General features: G+C 37.1%; 1 protein-coding gene across 10 annotated transcripts in view; it reads left to right on the forward strand.

Annotated features, from left to right (window-relative positions):
- The window catches only part of rhea (Talin_middle and talin-RS domain-containing protein rhea), a 114,782-nt gene extending 99,823 nt beyond the window's left edge, over window positions 1-14,959 (forward strand). For 5 of the 10 annotated variants that reach the window (XM_073985586.1, XM_073985584.1, XM_073985585.1 and 2 more), the window contains 5 exons: window positions 3,371-3,487; window positions 3,554-4,069; window positions 8,519-9,199; window positions 10,803-11,467; window positions 13,783-14,959. In XM_073985586.1, coding sequence (XP_073841687.1) covers window positions 3,371-3,487; window positions 3,554-4,069; window positions 8,519-9,199; window positions 10,803-11,467; window positions 13,783-14,017 — 2,214 coding nt within the window. In that variant the 3' untranslated portion in view covers window positions 14,018-14,959. Of the gene's footprint in view, window position 1; window positions 617-3,370; window positions 3,488-3,553; window positions 4,070-8,518; window positions 9,200-10,802; window positions 11,468-13,782 lie in introns of those variants that run through there. The other 5 variants (XM_073985589.1, XM_073985590.1, XM_073985588.1 and 2 more) reach the window with 2 other exon arrangements.
- The last annotated feature ends 11,274 nt before the right edge of the window (window positions 14,960-26,233 follow it).

Genomic DNA, 26,233 nt, shown 5'->3' on the forward strand with positions numbered 1-26,233 from the left:
GATGCTTAAAGAATTGTGCAATACTGCCGCTATCGAAAAAACTAACCACATAAGTCAGCAATCATCAGTCAAAGGATATTATTGAACGCTCCCGTATATCTTGTGCCTTCTACATTATTATTATTTTTCGTACCATCATTCACTTTCATATGTGTGTGTTTGCGCGTGTCTCTTTTTTATTATCCTTATATAGTATATGTATGTGCGTTATCAGCGAGCCAACATTATGTTGTCAACGACATATTTAAATATCACGAAACGCCAGGCTAAAGTACTGCAAAAATTAAGGCAAAATTGTTGAAGAAAATAAAGTGAATTCGAAGAGATTTGGTTACGAAGAAACTACTTTGGCCCAAGCGTTATAATTACATATTCATAGTCATTCTTCATATGCCATGTTTATCATTTTATTATAGCAACAATAGTTTTTAGGTTATTTCACCCACATAAATGTGTGTTCTGCTTTGTCAGATTTGTCATCTTTTTTTGTATTCTCTTTGAATGTTTTTGACTAGTCGTATCATCAAGTAGCAACTTTTTCGAATCTTAAAGAGAGGAAATATTTTAAAATTAATTCTTGCATTCGATTTTTGACTTAATAAATTAATGAAATATATTTTTATGATTTTTATTTGTGCCGTTTTGTAATCCCAGCAAGTTCAGTTATATGAAAAAAAGTATTGAGGAAAAGAGGAGGGACCACTTTCTAACAATTTCGATAGAAGTCTGGGAGTTGAAATTTATTAGAATGTTATTTTCAATGAGATTCCTACTTTGCCTGTCTACTATTTTTTAGGGGTCAATAGGTACGCCTTATTAACTGTCACCATATTCTTTTTAGCGAACCAAAACCCTTACTGCGATGACTTTAAGAGAATGTTTGTTATTTAATTCGATCGTAGAATAGACGTGCAAACGTCGAGGTCTTCTGCCAGTGCTGAGGTTTTACAGGACTCAATCCCCTTACTTAGACGATTATAATCTTTAGGTAGACTAAATTTATTTATTATTTCAACATAATCACTCTCAACAGCATCTCCTAGCAAGGAACAGAACCTTGATTAATTTTTTTCCGCTTGGCAAACGAAACCAATGCCTAAACGGCTATTGAACCCCATCTTATGTCCCAGCTGGCTGTGGAACAGGCCAAACAATGATCCAGGATTCCGTAGGAACATCTTCAACCACCACATCACGAAATGTGGCAACACGTATACGTAATACTGTAATTGATTTGGGACGTTCAGTGGATTCAATGATTAAGACAAGTGCCACGGGAGCAAAACCCTATGATACGGTACATCAAAATGAAATTTCACGCAATGCCCGTGATGTATGTGAAAAAGTTGCCCAAATTTTGGCAGCTCTACATGCGAGTTCACGTGGTACTCAGGTGTATATTAATGCAGCCTCTTATTAAGAGCACTATAATATAAAGTTTGTTTTTGAAGTCCAACCTAGGATAAATTTCCAACCACTTCTGGTTTCAGTGTCATTCCAAGTGTTGAGATGACTTCCTTCACATGAACGTTTCATCAATGTTTTGGCCTTTCTTTACTGCTTGAAACGCCAGTGGGTCCATATTTAAACACTTTATTAGGTCGAAAGACAGTATCTCCTTTCAAGTGAGATTACCTTGTGTCCTGTTTTTTGAAGTCCAACTTAGGATAAACTTCCAACCACTTCTGGTTTCAGTGTCATTCCAAGTGTTGAGATGACTTCGTTCACATGAACGTTTCATCAATGTTTTGGCCTTTCTCTACTGCGTGCAACGCCAGTGGGTCCATATTTAAACACTTTATTAGGTCGAAAGACAGTATCTCCTTTCAAGTGAGATTACCTTGTGTCCTGTTTTTTGAAGTCCAACTTAGGATAAACTTCCAACCACTTCTGGTTTCAGTGTCATTCCAAGTGTTGAGATGACTTCGTTCACATGAACGTTTCATCAATGTTTTGGCCTTTCTCTACTGCGTGCAACGCCAGTGGGTCCATATTTAAACACTTTATTAGGTCGAAAGACAGTATCTCCTTTCAAGTGAGATTACCTTGTGTCCTGTTTTTTGAAGTCCAACTTAGGATAAACTTCCAACCACTTCTGGTTTCAGTGTCATTCCAAGTGTTGAGATGACTTCGTTCACATGAACGTTTCATCAATGTTTTGGCCTTTCTCTACTGCGTGCAACGCCAGTGGGTCCATATTTAAACACTTTATTAGGTCGAAAGACAGTATCTCCTTTCAAGTGAGATCACCTTGTGTTCTGTTTTTGAAATTCAGTGTTGATGTTTTTGCGAACCCAACCCCTTGCTTAGATGGCCAAATAGTAGGATTCTTCTTGAAGTCCAAGCTACATCTCCAAGCCTTCGATTATTTTGTATCTCCAAGTGTTGAGGTGTTTTCTTCATATGTGCTATTCATCAAAGATTTGACAGTTATATCTACTGGCTAAACCGTCGTGTTTAAATACGTCCTCAGATAGACTAAATTTATTCATTATTACAACATAACCCAACCAAACAAACAACTGAATGTCAAGGATCAGCACCTTGTTTCCTTTTTTGGAATTCATATTTTTTTGTCATTTCATTTTGTGTCTGTCCAATGTTCACATGACATATTTTTCCTAAGGTCCACGAATTTTATTCATTCATTATTGTTACTAATGACAAGTTTGGTCTTCTTCAAAAAGAGAATTTTGTTATTAACACATCATTGAAGAAGTGTTCAACTTTAACCTAACCTAACTTCTCAAAATCAAACTATTGGCACTTAGCTATATATGCAAGTCATTGGCTTCGTTTCTCGGGACAATCCTCATATCTGCGGCAGAAATAATGAATAAATTGGAACCCATACCCTTGGCTAGTAAAAACAATGCTCAACACTTTGGCATTGTTGTGGGTGAAATCTCACAGTTTGTGGTACCCCCATGGTAAATGGTTCTGTTGGAGTCTGTAACCACATTTTACCACACCAAACAAATAAGTTTGAATAATCAGTCTAAGTCTGTAATCGAAAAATGCTCAAGAATTGTACAACTGACCCCACACATGTCTATCACAAATTGTTTCATGACAGGGCTATAAATTCTATAAAATATTTTTTATTTAAGTTTGAGTTCTCAAAAAACGGCCCCTGAAAGAAAGTGATCAACGTTGTTTAAAAAATCCTCAAAGCTACAAAGTTACACAACAAAAAGCAGTTAGTTATAGCTTTTTTTTCGGTGTGAAGTAGTAGTTTCCACATACATACATACTATCTACTGTGCTCCTCCTTTCCTATTTTCAATCATGAACTTGAAACTTTATTCGTCTAATGTTCGTGTTTCAATTGAAATTATCACAAAAAAAAAATCAAACAAAACAAAATTAGGTTATGGTATTGAATGTATCATCATTGCTGAAAACCGTTAAAGCTGTGGAAGATGAACATACACGTGGTACAAGGGCCATGGAATCTGCTGCAGAGGCAATTGCCCAGGAAATTAGGGTAAGCACTCTTAACAAAATTCTAGCAAATTTCCAACAAATCTTATCATCTGTTTTCTTAATTTAGGCCATGCACTCACCACCACCGGCCAGCAATGCCTCCGTTACCCCCGAAGATTTAATTCGTGTCACAAAGAATGTCACCTTGGCCACCTCAAAGGCCGTGGCCTCTGGTGCTTCCAATCTACAAGAAGATATTATGAATGCTGCCAACACCGGACGTCGTTCTATATCGGAAATGTTAATGGTATGCCGTAGTGTTGCATGGAATTGTGCCGAAACAGAAGATTTACGTCAACGTACCTTGGAGGCGGGTGCTGCAGTGGGTGAAGCTTATCGTGAACTATTAACGGGTATTCTGCACAATTGCTCGGCCGACGATCGTATGCATTTGTCGCGGCGTGTGGCCAAGTGTGTTACCGACTTGGTGGCCATGGCTGGTTTACTCAAGGGTTCCGATTGGGTTGATCCAGAAGATCCTACAGTGATTGCGGAAAATGAGCTTTTGGGTGCTGCTGCTTCTATTGATGCTGCAGCCAAGAAATTGGCCTCGCTGAGACCCAGACGTAATGATGATGTTAAGGTAAGTTGAATTACTTTTTTTACGATTAAGGAATGGTTTTTGATGGTGATTTGAAAAGAAACAGAGAATTACAAGTGAATTACTTAATAGTTTGTTTTCTAAATGTCATCCAAACCCAATACCCTTAGTCCTTACTGTAACATTAATTTTAAGAATGTGCCTTGAAAAGTGCTTTTTTGGATTGTGTTTAACCCTAGTTTTTTTAAGAAACAAAAGTGGTTAAGTTTGTTGTTAAGCTATTTCCCAGTATTTGCTACAAATATGTACGTGGGAAAAGCCTCAACTTCTTGATCCACACCCTAATGAACTAACATAACTAATGTTTCAAATATGAGTGCTTGGTGATGGATTAAAAGTTAATTTTAATAATAATGGTGCTTGTGTAAGATAAAAATATATTTAATATTGGGTGCAAGAATTTTAAATGTTTTGAAATATTTAAATACCGAGACTTATCCAAACCTATTTTCATAATTATGACTATATGCGACAACACATAGACTTTAACTCCTCCACAAACTAAGAAATCGAAAGGACAGACAAGACTATAAAAGGCTCCTAAATTATGATTTTTTCAGAATTAGAAAAAACCCTGACAATTTTGGGAACAATTAAAAATATCACGAGAATCGACAAACCTACAAAATCGTTATATACAGGAGTTAAGGCCTGGGTACATAAGCTACCTCGCCTGCTTGCCTTGCTTTCCTGCTTCGTTTCTGACATAATAAAAATAAAAGAGGCCGAGCAAATTTCGAACTGGGTTGCCCTTTTCTGTTTTATTCTTGTATCAGAAGCAAGCAAGGTAAGCAGGCGAGGTAGCTTATGTACTCAGGGCTTAAGATTTTGTGAACGGAGCACATCTTGCGGTAAAGCTCCTTCACTTGACTTCCTTAAGATATTTCTTTTGCCTTCTCCTAGTGCGTGGAATGCCACTAGATTATTATTTAAACGAAATGAAATCAGACTTTGCTTACAATTTTATACGTGGTGCAATGACATGCACACCCGCACTCAGAAGGTCTGCGGTTCGATTCCCAGGTCAGGTAACATCAAATTTCCAACGGTGGCAAAATACCCCTTAGTAATGTTGGCGACATTTCCTGAGTATTTCAGCCATGTTAAACTTCCCTACACAAGTGGTGTCTTAAAACAGGCCGTTCGGACTCGGCGATAAACAGTAAGTCCAATATCATTGAGCTAATATGAATCGGGGTGCACTCATTGATATGAGAGAAATCTCCCTTGTCCCGCTTGGGATGATTGTGAAACATTATTAAGTATGCCATTAACGAAGCTAATATTTTCCGCCTATTCAGATTGATTCACAGATATCAGTAAAGATTATTTTCTCCAAAACACTGCAATTGCTATAAGAGGGTTGTTTTATATCTGCCAACTCTATCCAGAGTAGAATATAACCTAAATGTAGCATATAGTCTTCCTTCCAAAGGAAATGTCAGCTAATACTCTAAAGACGACCTTACTCTTGGATTTCAATTTCTTTTTATACCCTTAGCCTTTAGGCAAGTATGTTTGGACGAAATGTGTTTCAGACAATTTGGAGTCGATCTAGCCATGTCCGTCCGTCTGTCTGTCCCGCTGGCTGGAGCGCACGATAACTCTCGAACGGATGAACCGATTCGATTCAAATTTTGGATTTTGTGATATTTAGCCCAAACTTAGTTTAAGTTCGGAGATGAGCTACATCGGTCCACTCCTTCCGGTACCTCCCCCACAAAAGTTCGAAAATGTTCGGAACGTTTGTGCGCACGATAACTCTTGAAGGGAGTGACCGATTTGGTCCATACATTGCATAGTGTAAACTTTCTACCAGAGTAATATGAGGTTCCAAAATGGTCTCAATTGGTCCACTCCTTCGGGTACCTCCCACACAAAATTTAGGAAAAATTCAGTTTAGGGCCATCTCTCGAATCGCTTTGATTTTTGTTTTAGCAACTTGTACTCACTGCCCTCCATACGACGGTACAAGTTTCATCAGGGGCAAGTCCACACTTCCTGAGAAAATAGCATGAAAGTTGCAAAAAAAAACCCTATGGTTGGAGCGCACAATAACTCTCGAACGGATCTGCCGATTCGGTCCAAAATATGGTCTTAGTAATATTTTGTCCAAACATAGTTTAAGTTTGAAGATAAGCCATATCGGTCCACTCCTTCAGGTACCTCCCCCACAAAAGTTCAAAAATGTTCGGAAAAATTGTTCGTACGGTAACTCTTGAAGGGAGTGGCCGAATTGGTCTATACTTTACAGTTCCTAATATATCTACCAGATATAGATCAGGTTCAAATATGGACTATATTTGTCCACTCTATCCGGTACCTCCCACACAAAATTTCGGATAAGTTCACTTTAAGACCTGATATCGAATCACTTTGATTTTTGTTGAAGCAACTTGCATTCGCTGCCTCATTTACGTTGGTAAACGTTGTTTTAGGGGCAAGTCCATACTTCTTGAGCAAACAGCCCGAAGAGTGTAAAAACCCCATATGTTGTGGCTGGAGATCCACTTCCATAACGGTCAATGTCGATCCATTCCTTTTAGTATCTACTCCGCAAAACTTTTGATCTTTAATCCTAATCAACTATTTTTCGGTTCAAACGTCCAAAATTTTAAAAACCCCCCAAATACATACGTGTTTTTGGAAAAAATTGTTTCACTATACACAGGCTGAGGGTATATCTCTGTCGGCAAAGCCGACTGATACTTTTTTACTTGTTTTAAATAAGTTAGGTGCGAAAAGAATAAAAAAAGATTGCCTTGGACTATCCTAAGGATATTTGTACTATTAACTGTTGTCATAAGCCTTTCTTCGACAACAATTTCAAGAACTAAGTTGACTTCTTTCGTCCCGGAAGTGTCGCTATTGGTGCCTCATTTCCTTTGTTGTGTAAGGCAATATTTTTACGACATTATTGACTATCTATTTTCTCAGTCAACGTTCTACTTCGCCCACAATGGCAAACTCCAAGTTGATTTCTTTCGTCCAAGAAGTGAAAAATTACAACGTGAAAATGTGCCGGGTACCAAAAAGCTGCTGGAAAAGGTTCACAAGGAAGATGTTAAATATAATAGGAACGGATTTTGATCTAAAGCATCTCACTAATGTTCACGCAGCTGTCCAAATGTTACTACAGATAGCAGTCGTTGGCCGAGTGAGACACATTTTGGAAGCTAACCACCAACACCTCCCCCAACCCTATCGCCAACAATTTCCAAAGACCAACAGCCACACCAACTTTCCGTACAGATCCAAAATTGACAGCTAATTCTGTACCACGTCCCTATCCTGATAGTCCAGTAACGACAAGTGTGCAATTGGTGGTGTTGACATTTATACTATTGGTATTTATACTATTTCATCTAGTCCTCTAAATACCCACTAGCAGTAGTTATCAACTGCAACAACAACAAAGTTTAGAAGCAAATCAACCTCATTAGGATCTGAATTGTAATTTGGAGTTACCTCCTCCTTCTCGATTTACATGATAAAACATTCGGCCAAGCGACGTGACCCAAAAAATACTGTTGGGGGAAGTTTGCAGGGGAGGGAAGTTTGCAGGGGAGATAATAAATATAATGGGAAATTACTGCACTGAGGTACCTCCACTGATGTTGTTGTAGCTGCCCCACTGTTGCTACAGAATTTGATGAGATCGTCGTCTCAGCGATACTAGTTTATGGACGTTATTGTTACTTGTTTTGTTAATGGTTCTTTAGAGGTAGAGAAAATCGCTCCCCAATAGACGTTCTATATCAAAGACGATCTTTTATTGACGTTCACATCTTGTACAATATTTTCAGCAGGTTTTTGAATATATCACACGATAGACTATACATGGCACCTCCTTTGGACCTGTCCAAATTCTCTCAGATATAGTCGGGAGAGTTTTTTTCATATTTCGTGTTGCTAGGATACCAAACCCTGACATTAGCTGGGACATATAATGTTGACTTGCAAGACTATATATTGCATCATCTAAATCAAACTAAACAAATTAAATAATAAAAAAAAATAACCTTAAAATGTAAGTGTATATATATGTGTGTGTGCGTCTTCATAAAATTGCTTCATTTACCCCTATTTAACGGTTATGGCCTTGGAAAATGCAAATACAAAACAGATGTTAATTCCAGTAAGATATGTTTGATATTCTTGGTTGTTGCATTTATAAAGTACACCCAGGAATCAAACATATTATTATTGTGATTCAACATTAGAACAACTAACAACACTGCAAATTCATTACAATAACAACAACTCATAAAACTCACATGGAAGTGTCATAAAAAAATAAAAAAACAAATGGTGTCAGTGGTGTGTGGTGCATTAGTTTTAAGAATCCAAAAACCATGCTAAAATTAAGATTTATTTTTGCCTAATTATTGTGGAAACTAATATTAATTCTTTTCCCCTCCCCACCACCAGATTGAACTTGATGAAAACATGAAATTCGATGAAATGATTTTGGAAGCTGCCAAGGGTATTATGGCTGCCTCTTCGGCCTTGGTACGTGCCGCCAATGCTGCCCAACGTGAATTAATTGATCAAGGCAAGGTTGCCTATCGCCCAGCCACCAATTCCGATGATGGTCAATGGTCAGAGGGTTTGATTTCTGCCGCCCGTCTTGTGGCCGCAGCCACCCATAGTCTGGTAGAGGCTGCACAAAATCTTGTACGCGGTAATGGCACAGAGGAAATGCTTATTTCAACAGCCAAACACGTTGCTGCCTCCACAGCCCAATTGTTGATTGCCTGTAAGGTTAAATCAAATCCCAATTCAGAGGCTGGTAGACGTTTACAGGCAGCCGGTAATGCTGTCATCAAATCCACCGACAATTTGGTTCGAGCTGCCCAACAGGGTTTGAAGGATGAAGAAGAGCGTACGCTAACCATCAACACCTCAATGGTTGATGGTATGGCCCAAGAAATTAATGCCCGTTCCGATGTACTGCGCATGGAGAAACAATTGGAGGAGGCCCGGCAAAAGCTGGTACTCATTCGTCATGCCCGCAACAGGGCAAAGAATGCCCAGGGATTTACCACCGATGAAAGTGATTCGGAGTATGCTCAGTCTACCTATGGAACACTCAACAGGAGCCAAAATAATGTATGATTTATTTGAAACTATTTTTAATTTCTTCTTTCTTTTTCTGTTGCATTTTTAATTTTATTTTGTTTACTTAATTTTGTGCAGTTCTAAATGTTTTCATTCATTACGATAGATACATGCGAAACAAAAACAAAATCACATTTTTTTTTTGTGATTTACACTTTGCGTTTGTGGACAATCATACAAACAAATAATGGACACACATTTTTTGTAATTTGTATTTAACAGTGTGTTGTTAAACCAAACTTTTGTTCAAATCCAATTTAAGTAACTAATTTTTAGATTAATTAATGTTTTTAATTATCTATAATTTAATATTAATAATTTAATATTTAACATTTCCAATTTGAAAGAAAATTTGATTCCCAGGTTAAGGGGAAACTAATTTGAAATTTAAAATTAAAAATAATATTAATATTCTAATGAAAACGTTACACAGAACACAAACTCAAATCATCGGCGAACATCTTGGAAGGGTCTTTGTTTTTAAATTAAATACAACCCAATTATAAATGTTCACTTGTGGGGGAGATATCTCACTTTCACAATATCACCCTGTTATAACTGAACAAGAAGAAGGCAAACAGAGACAAACATCTTGAATCTTCGCTATTAAAGTATAAACATGTTATTTGTCTTTTTTTGGTTCCTCCCATTTCATTGATAATGGGTCGGGGTAGTGAAAGTGAGAAATGTCCCACGAGCGAGCTGTTACAATTGGACTGACAATGTTGAGCACATCAATTTCTGTTTGAGTTGAGTGTTTTCCTTCTGAAGGAACTCAAACAGGAATTTATTAGTTTCTTCCCAAATAATTCTCAATACAAAAAGCCTTCTTATTAAAAAATTTTTGATTTGGAAGGATTTTTAATTAAAGTTTTTCATATATTGTGACTCTCTTTGAAAAACCTTTATATAAAGGTATTGATTAGAGGACAAGACCTAATAGTCCTCTAATGAATACATTCGTATCAAAGTTATGCAAAAAGAGAGTGAGAGGCATGCAGACAGTTAAAAATCCTCCAAAAACTCAATTTTTCCTATTAAAAACTCGATGACTCTTCAAAGAAAAAATATTCATAAACAGGGTGATTATGAATGTAAACTACCTGTGAGTTTTGTTTTTCTGCAGTTTCAACTTAAAGGAAAATGTGAGAAAACTCACGGGGAGTTAATCGAGTATGTGATGAAAGCCGAATCGACTCGATTTGAAGAATCGAAATGGTATATAATCGGAGTGCCATTGATGGTATATATAGTTTTGCTTCGCAAACGTCCGTTATTTGAATAATATTTTTAAAATCCATTTTCAATTTCAATAAAATATTCATCAAAATTGGAGATATACGATTTCGATTTATGGCAAAACGAGTCGAATCGTTTTCCATCACATACCTGAATATTCATATTTGGGCTGAAAGACTTCCTGATTCTCTTAATCCACCCGTTGATTTGAGTATTATTTCACACCTCCTTTTCATTTAACTTCTTTCTTTTGTGGTTTTTGTTAATTTCTAAAACAAAAAAGCTTCATTCTCATGGTGTCTTGTAAAATAACCCAACAACTAACCACCTAATTGTATTCATCTTTTTGTCTTAGACTCTTACACGTTCACCGGCGGCGACGGCTGGTGCTTATGGTGGTAGTGGTGGTGGTCACATGGAACCACCAGCCTCACCTAGTTACATGAGTTACCAACAACAACAGCAGCAACAGAAACACCACTACAATTATGCCACCAATCCACAGCACTTCCATCATCCAGGTGCTGTATCTCCAACACCACCACCACCCCCCTCCTCCTCCCAACAAAATCACAGTGACAATGATACAACAGCCTTTCCACCACCTCCTCCACCCCTATCGACAACAATTTCACAAATGCAAACAGCCACACACACTTTCCGTTCAAATCCCAAATTGACAGCTAATGCTGTACCCCGGCCATATCCTGGTAGTCCCGTGACCACAAGTGGTGGTACAAATGGTGGTGGTGTTGGTGTTCGTTCTAATCCATCTAGTCCTCTAACACCCACTAACAGTAGTAGTTATCAACAGCAACAACAACAAAGTTTTGAAGCAAATCAAACCTCATTAAGATCTACAACAACAAATTCCCAAAAACAGCATACATCGACGGTGAATCGTAATTTGGAGGCATGTGTTCAGGATCTGCATGATAAAACATTCGGCCAAGGTGGCGTGGTGCAAATAACCAGCAATAACGCTTATCCCGGACAAAACTATGAAGGTTATACATCAAGGTAAGTTGGAAAGAGAGAGAGAGAGAAGAGAATAGAAGGAAGATTACTAGAAGGAAGAAAAATAACTAAAAGGTGTTTTTATGGAAGAGCTGAATGGTCTTCGTATAGAAGAGCTGAAAGGTCTTCGTATAGAAGAGCTGAAAGGTCTTCGTATAGAAGAGCTGAAAGGTCTTCGTATAGAAGAGCTGAAAGGTCTTCTTAGTATAGAAGAGCTGAAAGGTCTTCTTAGTATAGAAGAGCTGAAAGGTCTTCGTATAGAAGAGCTGAAAGGTCTTCGTATAGAAGAGCTGAAAGGTCTTCATATAGAAGAGCTGAAAGGTCTTCATATAGAAGAGCTGAAAGGTCTTCGTATAGAAGAGCTGAAAGGTCTTCGTATAGAAGAGCTGAAAGGTCTTCGTATAGAAGAGCTGAAAGGTCTTCATATAGAAGAGCTGAAAGGTCTTCATATAGAAAGAAGAGCTGAAAGGTCTTCGTATAGAAGAGCTGAAAGGTCTTCGTATAGAAGAGCCTGAAAGGTCTTCGTATAGAAGAGCCTGAAAGGTCTTCGTATAGAAGAGCCTGAAAGGTCTTCGTATAGAAGAGCCTGAAAGGTCTTCGTATAGAAGAGCCTGAAAGGTCTTCGTATAGAAGAGCCTGAAAGGTCTTCGTATAGAAGAGCCTGAAAGGTCTTCGTATAGAAGAGCCTGAAAGGTCTTCGTATAGAAGAGCCTGAAAGGTCTTCGTATAGAAGAGCCTGAAAGGTCTTCGTATAGAAGAGCCTGAAAGGTCTTCGTATAGAAGAGCCTGAAAGGTCTTCGTATAGAAGAGCCTTAAAGGTCTTCGTATAGAAGAGCCTGAAAGGTCTTCGTATAGAAGAGCCTGAAAGGTCTTCGTATAGAAGAGCCTGAAAGGTCTTCGTATAGAAGAGCCTGAAAGGTCTTCGTATAGAAGAGCCTGAAAGGTCTTCGTATAGAAGAGCCTGAACGGTCTTCGTATAGAAGAGCCTGAAAGGTCTTCGTATAGAAGAGCCTGAAAGGTCTTCGTATAGAAGAGCCTGAAAGGTTTTCGTATAGAAGAACTGAAAGGTCTTCGTATAGAAGAGCTGAAAGGTCTTCGTATAGAAGAGCTGAAAGGTCTTCGTATAGAAGAGCTGAAAGGTCTTCGTATAGAAGAGCTGAAAGGTCTTCGTATAGAAGAGCTGAAATGTCTTCGTATAGAAGAGCTGAAAAGTTTTCCAATTTTATCAGAAGAACATTCAGCCTTCTATAAGATAACCATTAGGGGTTCTATTGGAAGACCATTCAGTCTTCCATTAGAATAGCATTCAGTCTTCTACTAGAATACCATTCAATCTTCCATTGGAAGACCATTCAGTCTCTCATTAGAAGACCATTCAGTTTTCTTTTAGAAGACCTTTTCATTCAACTACTAAAAGACTATTCAGTCCTCCATAAGAAGACCATTCAGACCCCTATTAGAAGGCCATTCAATCGTCCATTAGAAGACCATTAGGTCTTCTATTAGGAAACCATTAAGTCTTCTATTAGAAGACCATGCAGTTCTCTTCTAAAAATCCGTACAGTTTTCCATTAGAAGACCATTTCGTCATCTATTAGAAGACAATTCAGTCTTCTATTGAAAGTCCATGGCGTTTTCCTCCAGAAGACCGTATAATCCTCTAGAAGAACATTCATTCGTCCATTAGAATAGCATTCAGTCTTCTACTAGAAGACGGTTCAGTATCTCATTAGAAGACCATTTTTCTATTAAAAGACCTTTTCAGTCCTCCATAAGAAGACCATTCAGTCCTCTATTAGAAGACCATCCAATCGTCCATTAGAATAGAAGACCATTAGGTCTTCTATTAGGAAACAATTCAGTCTGCTATTAGAAGTCCATGCAGTCCTCTTCTAAAAGTGCGTACAGTCTCCAATTAGAAGACCATTCCGTCTTCTATTAGAAGACAATTCAGTCTTCTATTGAACGTCCATAGAGTCCTCCTCTAGAAGACCGTATAGTCCTCTAGAAAACCATGCATTCTCCCATTAGAAGGCTTACTGAAAGAATATTAGGTCTTCCACAAGAAGCCTATTCAGTCTTCTATTAGAAGACCAATTTAGCCTTTTAAGAGAAGACCATTAGGTCTTCCATTAAAAGACCCTTCAGTATTTTATTGGGAGACCATTCAATTTCCTACTAGAAAACCGTTGCACCTCCTACTAGATGCCCACTCAGTCTTCAATTAGAAGTCTATTCGGTCTTCCATTAAACATTCTACAAAAAAATGAGTTTATCCCCAAATTGTTCATTAAAAATATTTATTTCCTTTCTTTCAGATACGAAACCCGCAATTACGATAAAAATTCTGAAACCGGAGTAAAACCATTGGAATCAAGCTTTAGCCAAATGACATTGAATAGCGAATCTGGTAAAGTAAGTCTCATCGATCAGGGTAGCCAGCGTCTAACTTCAATGACACAACGTGTTATGGAACGTAAAACATTTTCCCAAACGTCCGAAACAAGAACCGAAAAGAAAACCGAATCGCACAGTTTTCGTTTGGAAAAATAATTAAAATAAAAAATTATAGCGTACACACACACACACACTCAAGCAGAAAAACAACAAAAAAGTACTATTTTATGAAATAATTTTATAGATGGTATTAAAAAAAAAACAAAAGTGAAAAAACAGTTTGCCAAAAGTGCTTTTAAGTGTAACAAATTAGTTTTTTATAATAATTTAACATTTTTGTATTAAAACAGAGTATATAAGTATAAAATGCTAACTTATGGAACTAAAACTATTTTTCACAACCCCCCCAAGATAACCAAACACAAAGCACACATTGTAATGCCAATGTTTTTGCCAACAATAAAAAGATTTTTGGAAAATTTTACTAATTTAATAAAAAAAACGAAAATAAAAGGAAACTTGAATGGAAATTATTAATAAAAAAACATAAATTAATTAATTATAAAACATACTAATTAATTAATACTACTATTCTGGATACTAACCCATTTCTAAACTAAATTAAAAAAGTAAAATATTCGTATAACCTTAAAATCTAAATCTAACTAAAATCCACAATTCTATTATTAAAATAAATACAAATACCATTCATTATTGTCTTATTTATTAATTAATAATCTATATTTCTTGTATGCATGCATATTTTACTCGCTCTTCAAACAAATATGATGTTTTTGTATTAAAAATTTCAATTTTAAAACATGTCCCCCCCAACAAGTTTGATTCGACATTTTCTCAATTATCAATTTGTCCACAATTCTCTTTTAATATTATAATGTTTCTGTATATATACAACATACTCTTGAAAGATCATTATTATTCGAATCCTTGCGTATATATATATGTGTATAAATACAAGAAAAACAACAAAAGAAAAAATAATTATTTTATATTTAATTAAAATTAATAAATGTGTATGTGTATTTTTATGTCATTTTGTGTATAAAAAATAAAACATTGAAAAATATTAAAATAAAAGAGTTTGTATTTTTTATTTACAAAAAAGAAAAAAATTCTAAGAAAAATATTTGTTCCAAAACGAAATAAAAAGGTTGAAGTAGAGGAAGGAAATTTGTTGGGTATGTTCTGAGACACACTTCACGCTTCAAACACTTTGTTCACCACATTTACGCTTATTTTTCGAGTATTTATTTCATGGACGGACTAGTGTGTACTTTTCTTTTGAAATGACCTAATTAATGAATCTTAGCCCCAAAAATTCACAAAAAATGGAGTAAATGGAATGAACAAAATGCTTTAGGCCTGAAGTGAGGGGTGAAGTGTCTCTCAAAACACGCACGTGTGTTTTTTTCAGCGCTGATTTTTTATTGCTGCTTGCTGCTTTGCGCAATTTTGTCCAAATACCAGGCGATCAGAATTTAGAAGAAAGTGTTTCCTATTTTTTTAAAATTAAAAATTCAGAGCATACTTTTAGGAATAACGACAATATGTTTTAAAAGTAACTCCCTAAACTATGCTTTAAAAAATTTTGTATTTTGCACCGAAATAGGGATGTCAATGTAAGAAATTTTTATATAAAATTAAAGTATGCTGTCAATTCTATTGATCCGATCCTTAAATAAAATGAAGTAAAAAATACATTTCGTTACTTTCCATAGCCAACATAAAAGGACTTTCTTATTTTGCCTTATTTAACACGAAGGTCGTTTTTATAATGCACGGTGCTCTTGAAGCAACTTTAAATGGCACCTTACACCTGAGAAGTTTTTGCGGATTCTGAAACTACAACGTTCATAGATGAGAAAGAAAAAAAAACACAAAAAAAAAATCGCAGGAGCGCTTCTTAAATAAATCGCGATTCAAGATACATTTTTAGGGGTTTTTTAGGTTTTCACGATTTTGCTTGGAAACCGCCAGACCTATTGAAATGGGAATAAAGAAAATGTTGTGGCTATGAAAATTGTCTACAAAATAGACCATTATGATAATTTCGTAGGTTTTATCGTTATTGAGGTATAGAAGTTCAAATTGGGATAATGCATTGACTGTATCGGTACCTTATAAAGCAAGTTCAAAAATGGGGCGCCTTAACTAACTTTAAGTGAAAACCTCTTACACCTGGAAAGTTTCTGCGGATTCTGAAACGGCAATATTTATACCCTCAGCCTTTAGGCTAAAGAGGGTATGTACACTTTGATACGACCAAAAATGTGCCTCATCGAAATAATGGTTTTAGACCCCAAGTATGTTTGTACGATATCCGTTTCAGACAATTTTGAGTAGATCTAGCAATGTCCGTCCGTCTGTCTGGCTGGCTGGTGTGCACGATAACTCTAGAATAGATCAATCGATTCGGTTCAAATTTTGGGTATCGAAATATTTTGTCCAGATTCGATTTAAGTTCGAAGATGGACCATATAGGTCCACTCCTTCAGGTACCTCCCCCACAAATGTTCAAAAATTGTAGCAAAACTTGTGCGCACGATAACTCTTGTAGGGATTAACCGATTTGGTCCATACTTTACACATCGTGTAATTTCTACCAAACTTAGATGAGGTTCCAATATGGACTCAATCGGTCCACTCCTTCGGGTACCTCCCACACAAAATTTCGGAAAAGTTCAGTTTAGGACCTGGTCTCGAATCGCTTTGATTTTTGTTTACGCAAGTTGTACTCGCTGTCCTCTATACGACGCTGTAACTTTAATTAGGAGCAGGTCCATACTTCCTGAGAAAATAGCCTGAAAGTTACAAAAAACCCTATGACACCGTGGTTAGTGGTTGGAGCGCAAGATAACTCTCGAACGGATCTGCCGATTCGGTCCAAAATTTGGCTTTCGTAATATTTTGTCCAAACTTAGTTCAAGTTCAAAGATGGATTATATCGGTCCACTCCTTCCGGTACCTCCCCCACAAAAGTTCGAAAATGTTCGGAAAATTTGTGCGTACGATAACTCTTGAAGGGAGTAACCGATTTGGTCCATACTTTGCACGTTATGAAATTTCTACCAGACTTAGATGAGGTTCCAATATGGACTCAATCGGTAAACTCCTTCGAGTACCTCCCACACACAATTTCGGAAAACTTCAGTTTAGGACCTGCTCTCGAATCGCCTTGTTGTAACATCTTGTATTCACTGTCCCATATACTAAGGTACAAGTTTCCTCAGAGGCAAGTCCATACTTCCTAAAAAAAATAGCCTGAAAGTTGAAAAACAAACCCTATGACACCAAGTTTATGGGTGGAAGCGCAAGATAATTCTCGAACGGATATGCCGATTCCGGCCAAAATTTGGCCTTTGTAATATTGTTTCCAAACTTAGTTTAACTTCGTAGATAAGCAATATCGGTCCACTCCTTCAGGTACCTACCCCACAAATGTTCAAAAATATTCAGAAAAATTGTGCGCACAATAACTCTTGATGGGAGTGACCGATTTGGTCCATACTTTACACATTCTCATAATATCTACCAGATATAGATCAGGTTCGAATATGGACTATATTTGTCCACTCCATCCCGTACCTCCCACACAAAATTTTGGATAAGTTCACTTTAAGACCTGCTAATGAATCACTTTGATTTTTGTTGAAGCAACTTACATTCGCTGCATCAATTACGATGGTAAAAGTTGTTTCAGGGGCAAGTCCATACTTCTTGAAAAAACAGCCCGAAGGGTGTAAAAACCCCCTATGGCACCCCCATGGTCAATGTCGGTCCATTACTTTAAGTACCTTTTCCGCAAAATTTTTGAACTTTAATCTTAATCAACATTTTTGTCGATTCATACGACCACAATTTTGAAACCCACTAAATACATAATTTTTTTGTGAAAAAGTGTTTCAATTTGCACAGGCTGAGGGTATATCTCTGTCGGCAAAGCCGACTGATACTTTGTTACTTGTCATAGATGAGAAAAATCCAAAACCAAGAAAAATCGCTGGAGGGATTTTTAAATAAATAGCTGTCAAAATTCACATTTTTTAGGTTTATTTTAGGTTTTTACGATTTTGCTTGGAAACCGCAAGACCTATTGGAATGGGGCTAAAGAAAATGTTGTAGCTGTGAAAATTCTCTAGAGGATTGACCGTTGTTATTTGTTCATAGGTTTTACCATTTTTGAGATATATATGTAGATGTTCAGGTCACATTTTTAGTTTTGTTAGGTTTTCACAATTTGCTTAAAAACGGTAAGTCTTATCGAAAAGAGACCAGTAGTGGGATTCTGTAACTCATTTTTGCTGTTACCGACAAAAATCGGTAAAATTAAATCGCAAAATTATGACTAAAAACATAAAGAAAAGTTGGCATCACTGTTTGTGTCGGTAGAGGCTAGCGACTACTTTTTATTCATCGTTAACTTACCGAAAATTTTCGTTAATTATCGAAATTATAAGCATTTTAATTTTACCGACAATTATCGATAACAGCAAAAATGAGTTACAGAATCCCACTACAGAAGGAATCATTTAGCAGTAAAAATTCTCTACAAGATTGGCTTTCGTATTTTTCCTAGGTTGTACCATTTTCGAGATATATAAGTTTAAGTTGTGAAATTAAAGTCAAGAAATTGTTTTATAAGGAGATAGTCAGTGAATTGTCCCAATTTGAACTTCTATATCTCGATAATGGTAAAACCTACGAAATTATCATAAATTTCAATCATGTAGAGAATTTTCTTAGCCACAACATTTTCTTTAGTCCCATTTCGATAGGACTTGCGGTTTCCAAGCAAAATCGTGAAAATCTAAAAAGCCCTTAAAAATGTCAACTTGAATCGCGATTTATTTAAAAAGCGCTCGGTCGATTTTTTTTATCTATGAACATTGTAGTTTCAGAATCCGCAAAAACTTACCAGGTGTAAGCACCTTCCATTTAAAGTTGTTTCAAGATCACCGTGAGTGATATTTGAATTAATTCTTTTTCGAGTTGAGCTGTTATGACTACAGAATTAAGGAGTAAACAAGTAAAAAAGTGTCAGTCGGCTTTGCCGACTGAGATGTACCCTCAGCCAATGTGAATTAAAACTTTTATCTACGGACAGATTTCATGTATTTAGGGTCTCTTCAGAATTTTGTGGCCCTTTTTGAACATTTGAACTTGCCGACAAAAATGTGGATTAGGAATTAACAAAAATGTTGAACTTTTGTGGGGGAGGTACCCTTAGGGAGGACCGATATGGGTCCCATGAAACTAAGTTTGGATAAAAGATGGCGAAGACCAATTGTTGCACCAAATCGGTAGAACAGTTCGAGAGCCACATATGGTGACATAGGGTTTTTTACACCTTTCGGGAAATATGGACCAAGAAATATGGACTTTACCGTCGTAATGGTGGTAGCGAATACAAATCGCTTCAACAAAAATCAAAGTGATTCGAGGGCAGGTCTTAAAGTGAACTTATCCGAAATTTTGTGTGGGAGGTACCAAAAGGAGTAGACAAATCTACTCCATATTCGAACCTGGTCTATATCTGGTAGATATATTAGGATGTGCAGGGTATGGATTACATCGGTCACTCCCTTCAAGAGTTATCGTGCGCATAATTTTTTCGAACATTTTTGAACGTTTGTGAGAGAGGTACCTGAAGGAGTGGACCGATATGGTTTATCTTCGAACTTAAACTATGTTTGGACAAAATATTACGAATGCCAAATTTTGGGCCGAATTGGCAGATCCGTTCGAGAGTTATGTTGCGCTCCAACCACTACACACGGTGTCATAGGTCTTTTTTGTACCTTTCAGGCTATTTTCTCAGGAAGTATGGACTTGTCCCTGATGAAGATTATACCGTTATATGGGGGGCAGTGGATGCAAGTTGCTACAAGAAAAATCAAAGCGATTCTTGAACGGGCCTGGGAAGTACCCGAAGGAGTGGACCGATTGAGTCTCGACATTGTCAGTGAACTATAAGTATTTATACCAAAATTCATCTGACAACGCCAACTCCTTTTATATTTGGCCACGGTTTATTTGAACTCGCGAACTTTATTTATAATTTTTTTTTTTTTTTTGAGGTTATGCGCCATTTTCTCTGGAACTATGGACTTGCCCTCGAAAAAATTGCAATGACGTAACGGTGGCCGCACGAACATCCTGTTATAAAAAATTTCATAACGATTCGTGAGGTGTCACTAAACTGCACTTATTTCAAGTTTTGTGTGGGAGGTACCTAAAGGAGTGGACCGATATAATCCATATTCGAACCTGATGTATGCCTAGAGGTAGTATTACCATATGCAAAGTTTGGTTCAATTCGGTTACTCCCTTCGAGAGGTAACGTGCGCACAATTTTTGAACATTTGTGGGGGAGGTACCTGAAGGGGTGGACCTATATGGCCCATCGTCGCACTTAAATCAAATCTGGACAAAATATTTCGATATCCAAAATTTAGCCAAATTTTGAACCGAATCGATTGATCCGTTCGAGAGTTATCGAGCGCACCAGCCAGCCAGACAGACGGAAGGACATTGCTAGATCTACTCAAAATTGTCTGAAACGGATATCGTACAAACATACTTGGGGTCTAAAACCATTATTTCGATGAGGCACATTTTTGGTCGTATCAGAGTGTAAATACCCTCTTTAGCCTAAAGGATGAGGGTATAAAAACAATCAGCTTTGCCGCCAGTTAAATACCCTCAACTATTGACTACAAAAATCAATAACCGGAGTTAAGACCTATTTGGATAACGGAAAGATTGCTAATTTCCAAAATATATAGCATTTTTTAGCTTTTTTTACATTTAGACATTTTTTATACCCTCAGCCTTTAGGCTATGAAGGGTATATACACTTTCATACGGGCAAAATGTGCCTCATCGAAATAATGGTTTTAGACCCCAAGTATGTTTGGACGAAATGTGTTTCAGACAATTTGGAGTCGATTGAGCAATGTCCGTCCGTCTGTCTGTCTGTCTGGCTGGCTGGAGCGCACGATAACTCTCGAACGGATGAACTGATTCGGTTCAAATTTTGGCTTTCGTAATATTTTGCCCAAACTTAGTTTAAGTTCGAAGATGAGCTATATCGGTCCACTCCTTCCGGTACCTCCCCCACAAAAGTTCGAAAATGTTCGGAAAATTTGTGCGCACGATAACTCTTGAAGGGAGTAACCGATATGGTCCATACTTTGCCCATCGTGGAGCGTGTACCAGACTTAGATCAGGTTTTAATATGGACTCAATTGGTCCACTCCGTCGGGTACCTCCCACACAAAAATTTGGAAAAGTTCAGTTTAGGACCATCTCTCGAATCGCTTTGATTTTTGCTTTAGCAACTTGTGTTCACTGCCCTCCATACGACGGTATAAGTTTCATCAGAGGCAAGTCCATACTTCCTGAGAAAATAGCCTGAAAGTTGCAAAAAACCCCTATGACACCGTGTGAGGAGGTTGGAGGGCAAAATAACTCTCGAACAGGTCTGCCGATTCGGTCCAAAGTTTGGCCGTAGTAATATTTTGTCCAAACATAGTTTAAGTTCGAAGATAAGCCATATCGGTCCACTCCTTCAGGTACCTCCCCCACAAAAGTTCAAAAATGTTCGAAAAAATTGTGCGTACGATAACTCTTGAAGAGAGTGGCCGAATTGGTCCATACTTTACACATCCTAATATATCTACCAGATATAGATCAGGTTCAACTATGGACTATATTTGTCCACTCCATCCGGTACCTCCCACTCAAAATTTCGGATACATGTTCACTTTAAGACCTGCTTTCGAATCACTTTGATTTTTGTTGAAGCAACTTGCATTGCTGCCTCAATTGCGATGGTAAAAGTTGTTTCAGGGGCAAGTTCATACTTCTTGAGCAAACATCCCTGAAGTTCTAAAAAACCCCTATGGTACCATATGTAGTGGCTGGAGATCCATTCTTTTTAGTATCTCCTCCGCAAAACTTTTGATATTAAATCCTAATCAACATTTTTGTCAGTTCAAACGCCCAAAATTTTTAAAACTCCCTAAATACATGCGTTTTTTGGAAAAAAAATTGTTTCAATATACACAGGCTGAGGGTATATCTCTGTCGGCAAAGCCGACTGATACTTTTTTACTTGTTTGAAACGAATTCAATTTACAAAAAATTCTTTTGACTTTTCAAATTCGATCAGATGGGCTGATGCATCTACCTTGGTAATTGTGCTATGAACAAAAATCAGCTGACAATCCAGTCGAGGATTTATAGCTAGTCTAAATGAGCTATTTTAGCCCCAAAAATTGGAGGAAATGGAATGAACAAAATGCTTTAGGCGTGATGTGAGGGGTGAAGTGTGTCTGATGCACGTGCGTTTGTTTGTTTTTTCAGGGCTGGTTTGCTGCGTTGTGCAATTTTGTCAAAATACCAGGCGATCAGAATTTAGAAGAAAGTGTTTCCTATTTTAAAATTAAAAACTCAGAGCATACTTTCAGGAATAACGAAAATATGTTTTAAAAGTAGCTCCCTAAAATAGGCTTTAAGAAATTTTGTATTTGGCACCGAAATAGGGATGTCAATGTAGGACATTTTTATATATAGAAATTTGGAATTAGTATGCCTTAAAGTATGCTGTTAAATCTATTGATCCGAACCTTAAATCAAATCAAGTAAAAATACATTTCATTACTTTCTTGAAGCAACTTTAAGGGGTCGATTATGGATAGCAACTCAACTGTAGTTGCGCTGCCAGAAGAGAAAATCATACAATTAAAATAAGTAAAAAGACGGAAATATTTGTCAAATTCATTCAATATCAGTGTTTTTAAACTTAAGCTATTAATTTAATTGTAAAAAGTTTGAATTTCAAAGCAGAAATATAATTTTCTCTCATTAAATTTGTTGTCGGCAACGCAACTAGAGTTGGGTTGCTATCCATAATCGACTCCTAAATGGAAGGTGCTTACACCTGGAAAGTTTTTGTGGATTCTGAAACTACAATGTTCATAGATGAGAAAAATCAAAAAACAAAAAAATCGCAGGAGCGCGATTCAAGTTTTTTAAGTTTTCACGATTTTGCTTGGAAACCGCAAGTCCTATCGAAATGGGACTAAGGAACATTTTGTAGCCCTGAAAATTCTATACAAGACTGACTTTCACGATATCTTCGTAGTTTTTACCATTATTGAGTTATATAAGTTCAAATTAGGAAGTCGGATTTTTTATACCCTCAGCATTTATGCTAACGAGGGTATATGGCTTTCGTAATATTTTGCCCAAACTTAGTTTAAGTTCAGAGATGGGTTATATCGGTCTACTCCTTCCGGTACCTTACCCACAAAAGTTCGGAAAATTGAGCACGATAACTCTTGAAAGGCGTATCCGATTTGGTCCGTACTTTGAATATCATAATAGTTCTACGAGGCATAGATCATGTTCCAATATGGACTATATATGTCAACTCCTTCGGGTGCCTACCATACAAAATTTGCAAAAAAAAATGCAATTTAAGGCGTTCTCCCGAATCACTTTGATCTTTATTGTAAAAACTTGAATTTGCTGCGGCCATTACGGCGGTACAAGTTTTTTCGGGTGCAAGTCTATACTTCCTGGGAAAATAGCCCCAAGGCTATAAAACCCCTATGGCAACATGTATTGTGGCTGAATGATGTGCACGATGACTCTCTCGAACGGATCAGACGATTCGGTCAAAAATATGGATTTCGTAATATTTGTTCCCAACTTCGTTTAACACCCATATTGTTTACCACATGAATCTGGCCAGACCCATATAATTATACCCTCAGCCTTTAGCTTATTGAGGATATATACACTTTGATACGACCAAAAATGAGCCTCATCGAAATAATGGTTTTAGACCCCAAATATGTTTGTACGATATCCGTTTCAGACAATTTTGAGTAGATCTAACAATGTCCGTCCGTCTGTCTGAACGGATCAAATTTTGGGTATCCAAATATTTTGTCCAGATTTGATTTAAGTTCGACGATGGCCATATAGGTCCACTCCTTTAGGTAACTCCCCCACAAATTTTCAAAAATTGTCGCATAAATTGTGCGCACGATAACTCTCGAAGGGAGTAACCGAATTGAACCAAACATTGCATATGGTAATACTACCTCTAGGCATACATCAATTTCGAATATGGATTATATCGGTCCACTCCTTCGGGTACCTCCCACACAAAATTTCGGAAAAGTTAATTTTAGGGTCATCTCTCGAATCGCTTTGATTTTTGTTTTAGCACCTTGTATTCGCTGCCCCCAATACGACGGTACAAGTTTCATTAGGGGCAAGTCCATACTTCCTGAGAAAATAGCATGAAAGTAGCAAAAAACCCCTATGACACCGTGTGAGGTGGTTGGAGCGCAAGATAACTCTAGAGTGGATCTGCCGATTCGGTCCAACATTTAGCCTTAGTAATATTTTGTCCAAACATAGTTTAAGTTCGAAGATAAGCCATATCGGTCCACTCCTTCAGGTACCTCCCCCACAAAAGTTCAAAAAAGTTCGGAAAAATTGTTCGTACGATAACTCTTGAAGGGAGTGGCCGAATTGGTCCATACTTTACACATCCTAATATATCTTGCTGATATTGATCAGGTTCAAATATGGACTATATTTGTCTACTCCATCCGGTACCTCCTACACAAAATTTCGGATAAGTTCACTTTAAGACCTGCTCTCGAATCACTTTTATTTTTGTTGAAGCAACTTGCATTCGCTGCCTCAATTACGATGGTAAACGTTTTTTTCAGGGGCAAGTCCATACTTCTTGAGAAAACAGCCCAAAGGATGTAAAAACCCCATAGGCACCATATGTAGTGGCTGGAGATCCATTCCTTTTAGTATCTCCTCCGCAAAACTTTTGATCTTTAATCCTAATCAAAATTTATGTCGGTTCAAACGCCCAAAAATTTTTAAACCCCCTAAACACATACGTTTTTTGGGGAAAAATTGTTTCAATATACACAGGCTGAGGGTATATCTCTCGTATCTCGTATCTGGACTGATACTTTTTTACTTGTTAGATATATATCGTCACCTGCAATGCCCAAATACGTAACCCTCAACGTAACCCTTTGGTTTTCGTATTTTTTTCCTAGGTTGTACCATTTTCGAGATATACAACCTTATCATGGATTTTCACAAGTGAAAAATTTCGCAAGTGAAACAATTTTCCCTTTCACTTTTTCGCCTTATCGCGGTCCATGGGGGAGATGGAAAAGAGGCGAAAAAGAGATAAACAGAAAAGATAAAACCTTAGATAACTTTTAGTGTTGACATGCTGTAGTTTTCTCTTGGATGTTTGGGGATGTTCGTGGGACATACACATTTTTTGCTTTCCCATAAAAGTCATTTAGAGTGCTTAAAGTCATTTTTGTTTTAAATATTGCAAAATATGATGTTTTTATTAATATTTTTGTCCAATTTCCCATCAATTTATTTGCGAATTATTTCACAAACATTTTTCGCTCTACCTTTCGACTATCACAATCGAAGGATTTTTTCCCTTCCGACCTTCTCCATGATAAGCCGAAGGGGGAAAAGGAAAAAATCACGGGAATTGCCGTTCATGATAAGGCTGATATAAGTTTATGTTGGAAAATTGCAGTCAAGACATTGTTTTATAAGGAGACGATACAGTCAATGCATTGTCCCAATGTGAACTTCTATATCTCAATAATGGTAAAACCCACAAAATTTTCATAGCCACAACATTTTCTTTAGTCCCATTTCGATAGAACTTGCGGTTTCCAAGCATAATCGTAAAAACCTAAAAAAACCCTAAAAATGTCGATTTTTTCGTTTTTTTTTTAATTTTTTCATCTATGAACATTGTAGTTTCAGAATCCGCAAAAACTTCCCAGGTGTAAGCACCTTCCATTTAATATTGCTTCAAGATCACCGTGAGTGACATTTGAATTAATTCTCTTTCGAGTTGAGTTATGACGACAGAATTAAGGAGTAAAAAGAATCAGCTTTGTCGCCAGTTAAATGCCCTCAGCAGATGACTACAAAAATCAATAGCAAAGGAGGTTTTAGAAGTTTCCATCGTACATTTTTTTACCTTTAGATATTTTTTATTGAAATGTATTCCTCTAATTTGTATATGCTAACGAGAGATGTCGTCACCCTCAAAGGGAGGACAAAATGTGCCTCATCGAAATAATGGTTTTTAGACCCCAAGTATGTTTGGACGAAATGTGTTTCAGACAATTTGAAGTCGATTGAGCTATGTCCGTCTATCTGTCTGGCTGGCTGGAGCGCACGATAACTCTCGAACGGATTAACCGATTCGGTTCAAAATTTGGCTTTCATAATATTTTGTCCAAACTTAGTTTAAGTTCGAAG

The sequence above is a fragment of the Musca autumnalis genome, unplaced genomic scaffold (assembly GCF_047663935.1).
Source record: "Musca autumnalis isolate F117 unplaced genomic scaffold, ASM4766393v1 scaffold_4, whole genome shotgun sequence".
Lineage (NCBI taxonomy): Eukaryota > Metazoa > Arthropoda > Insecta > Diptera > Muscidae > Musca > Musca autumnalis.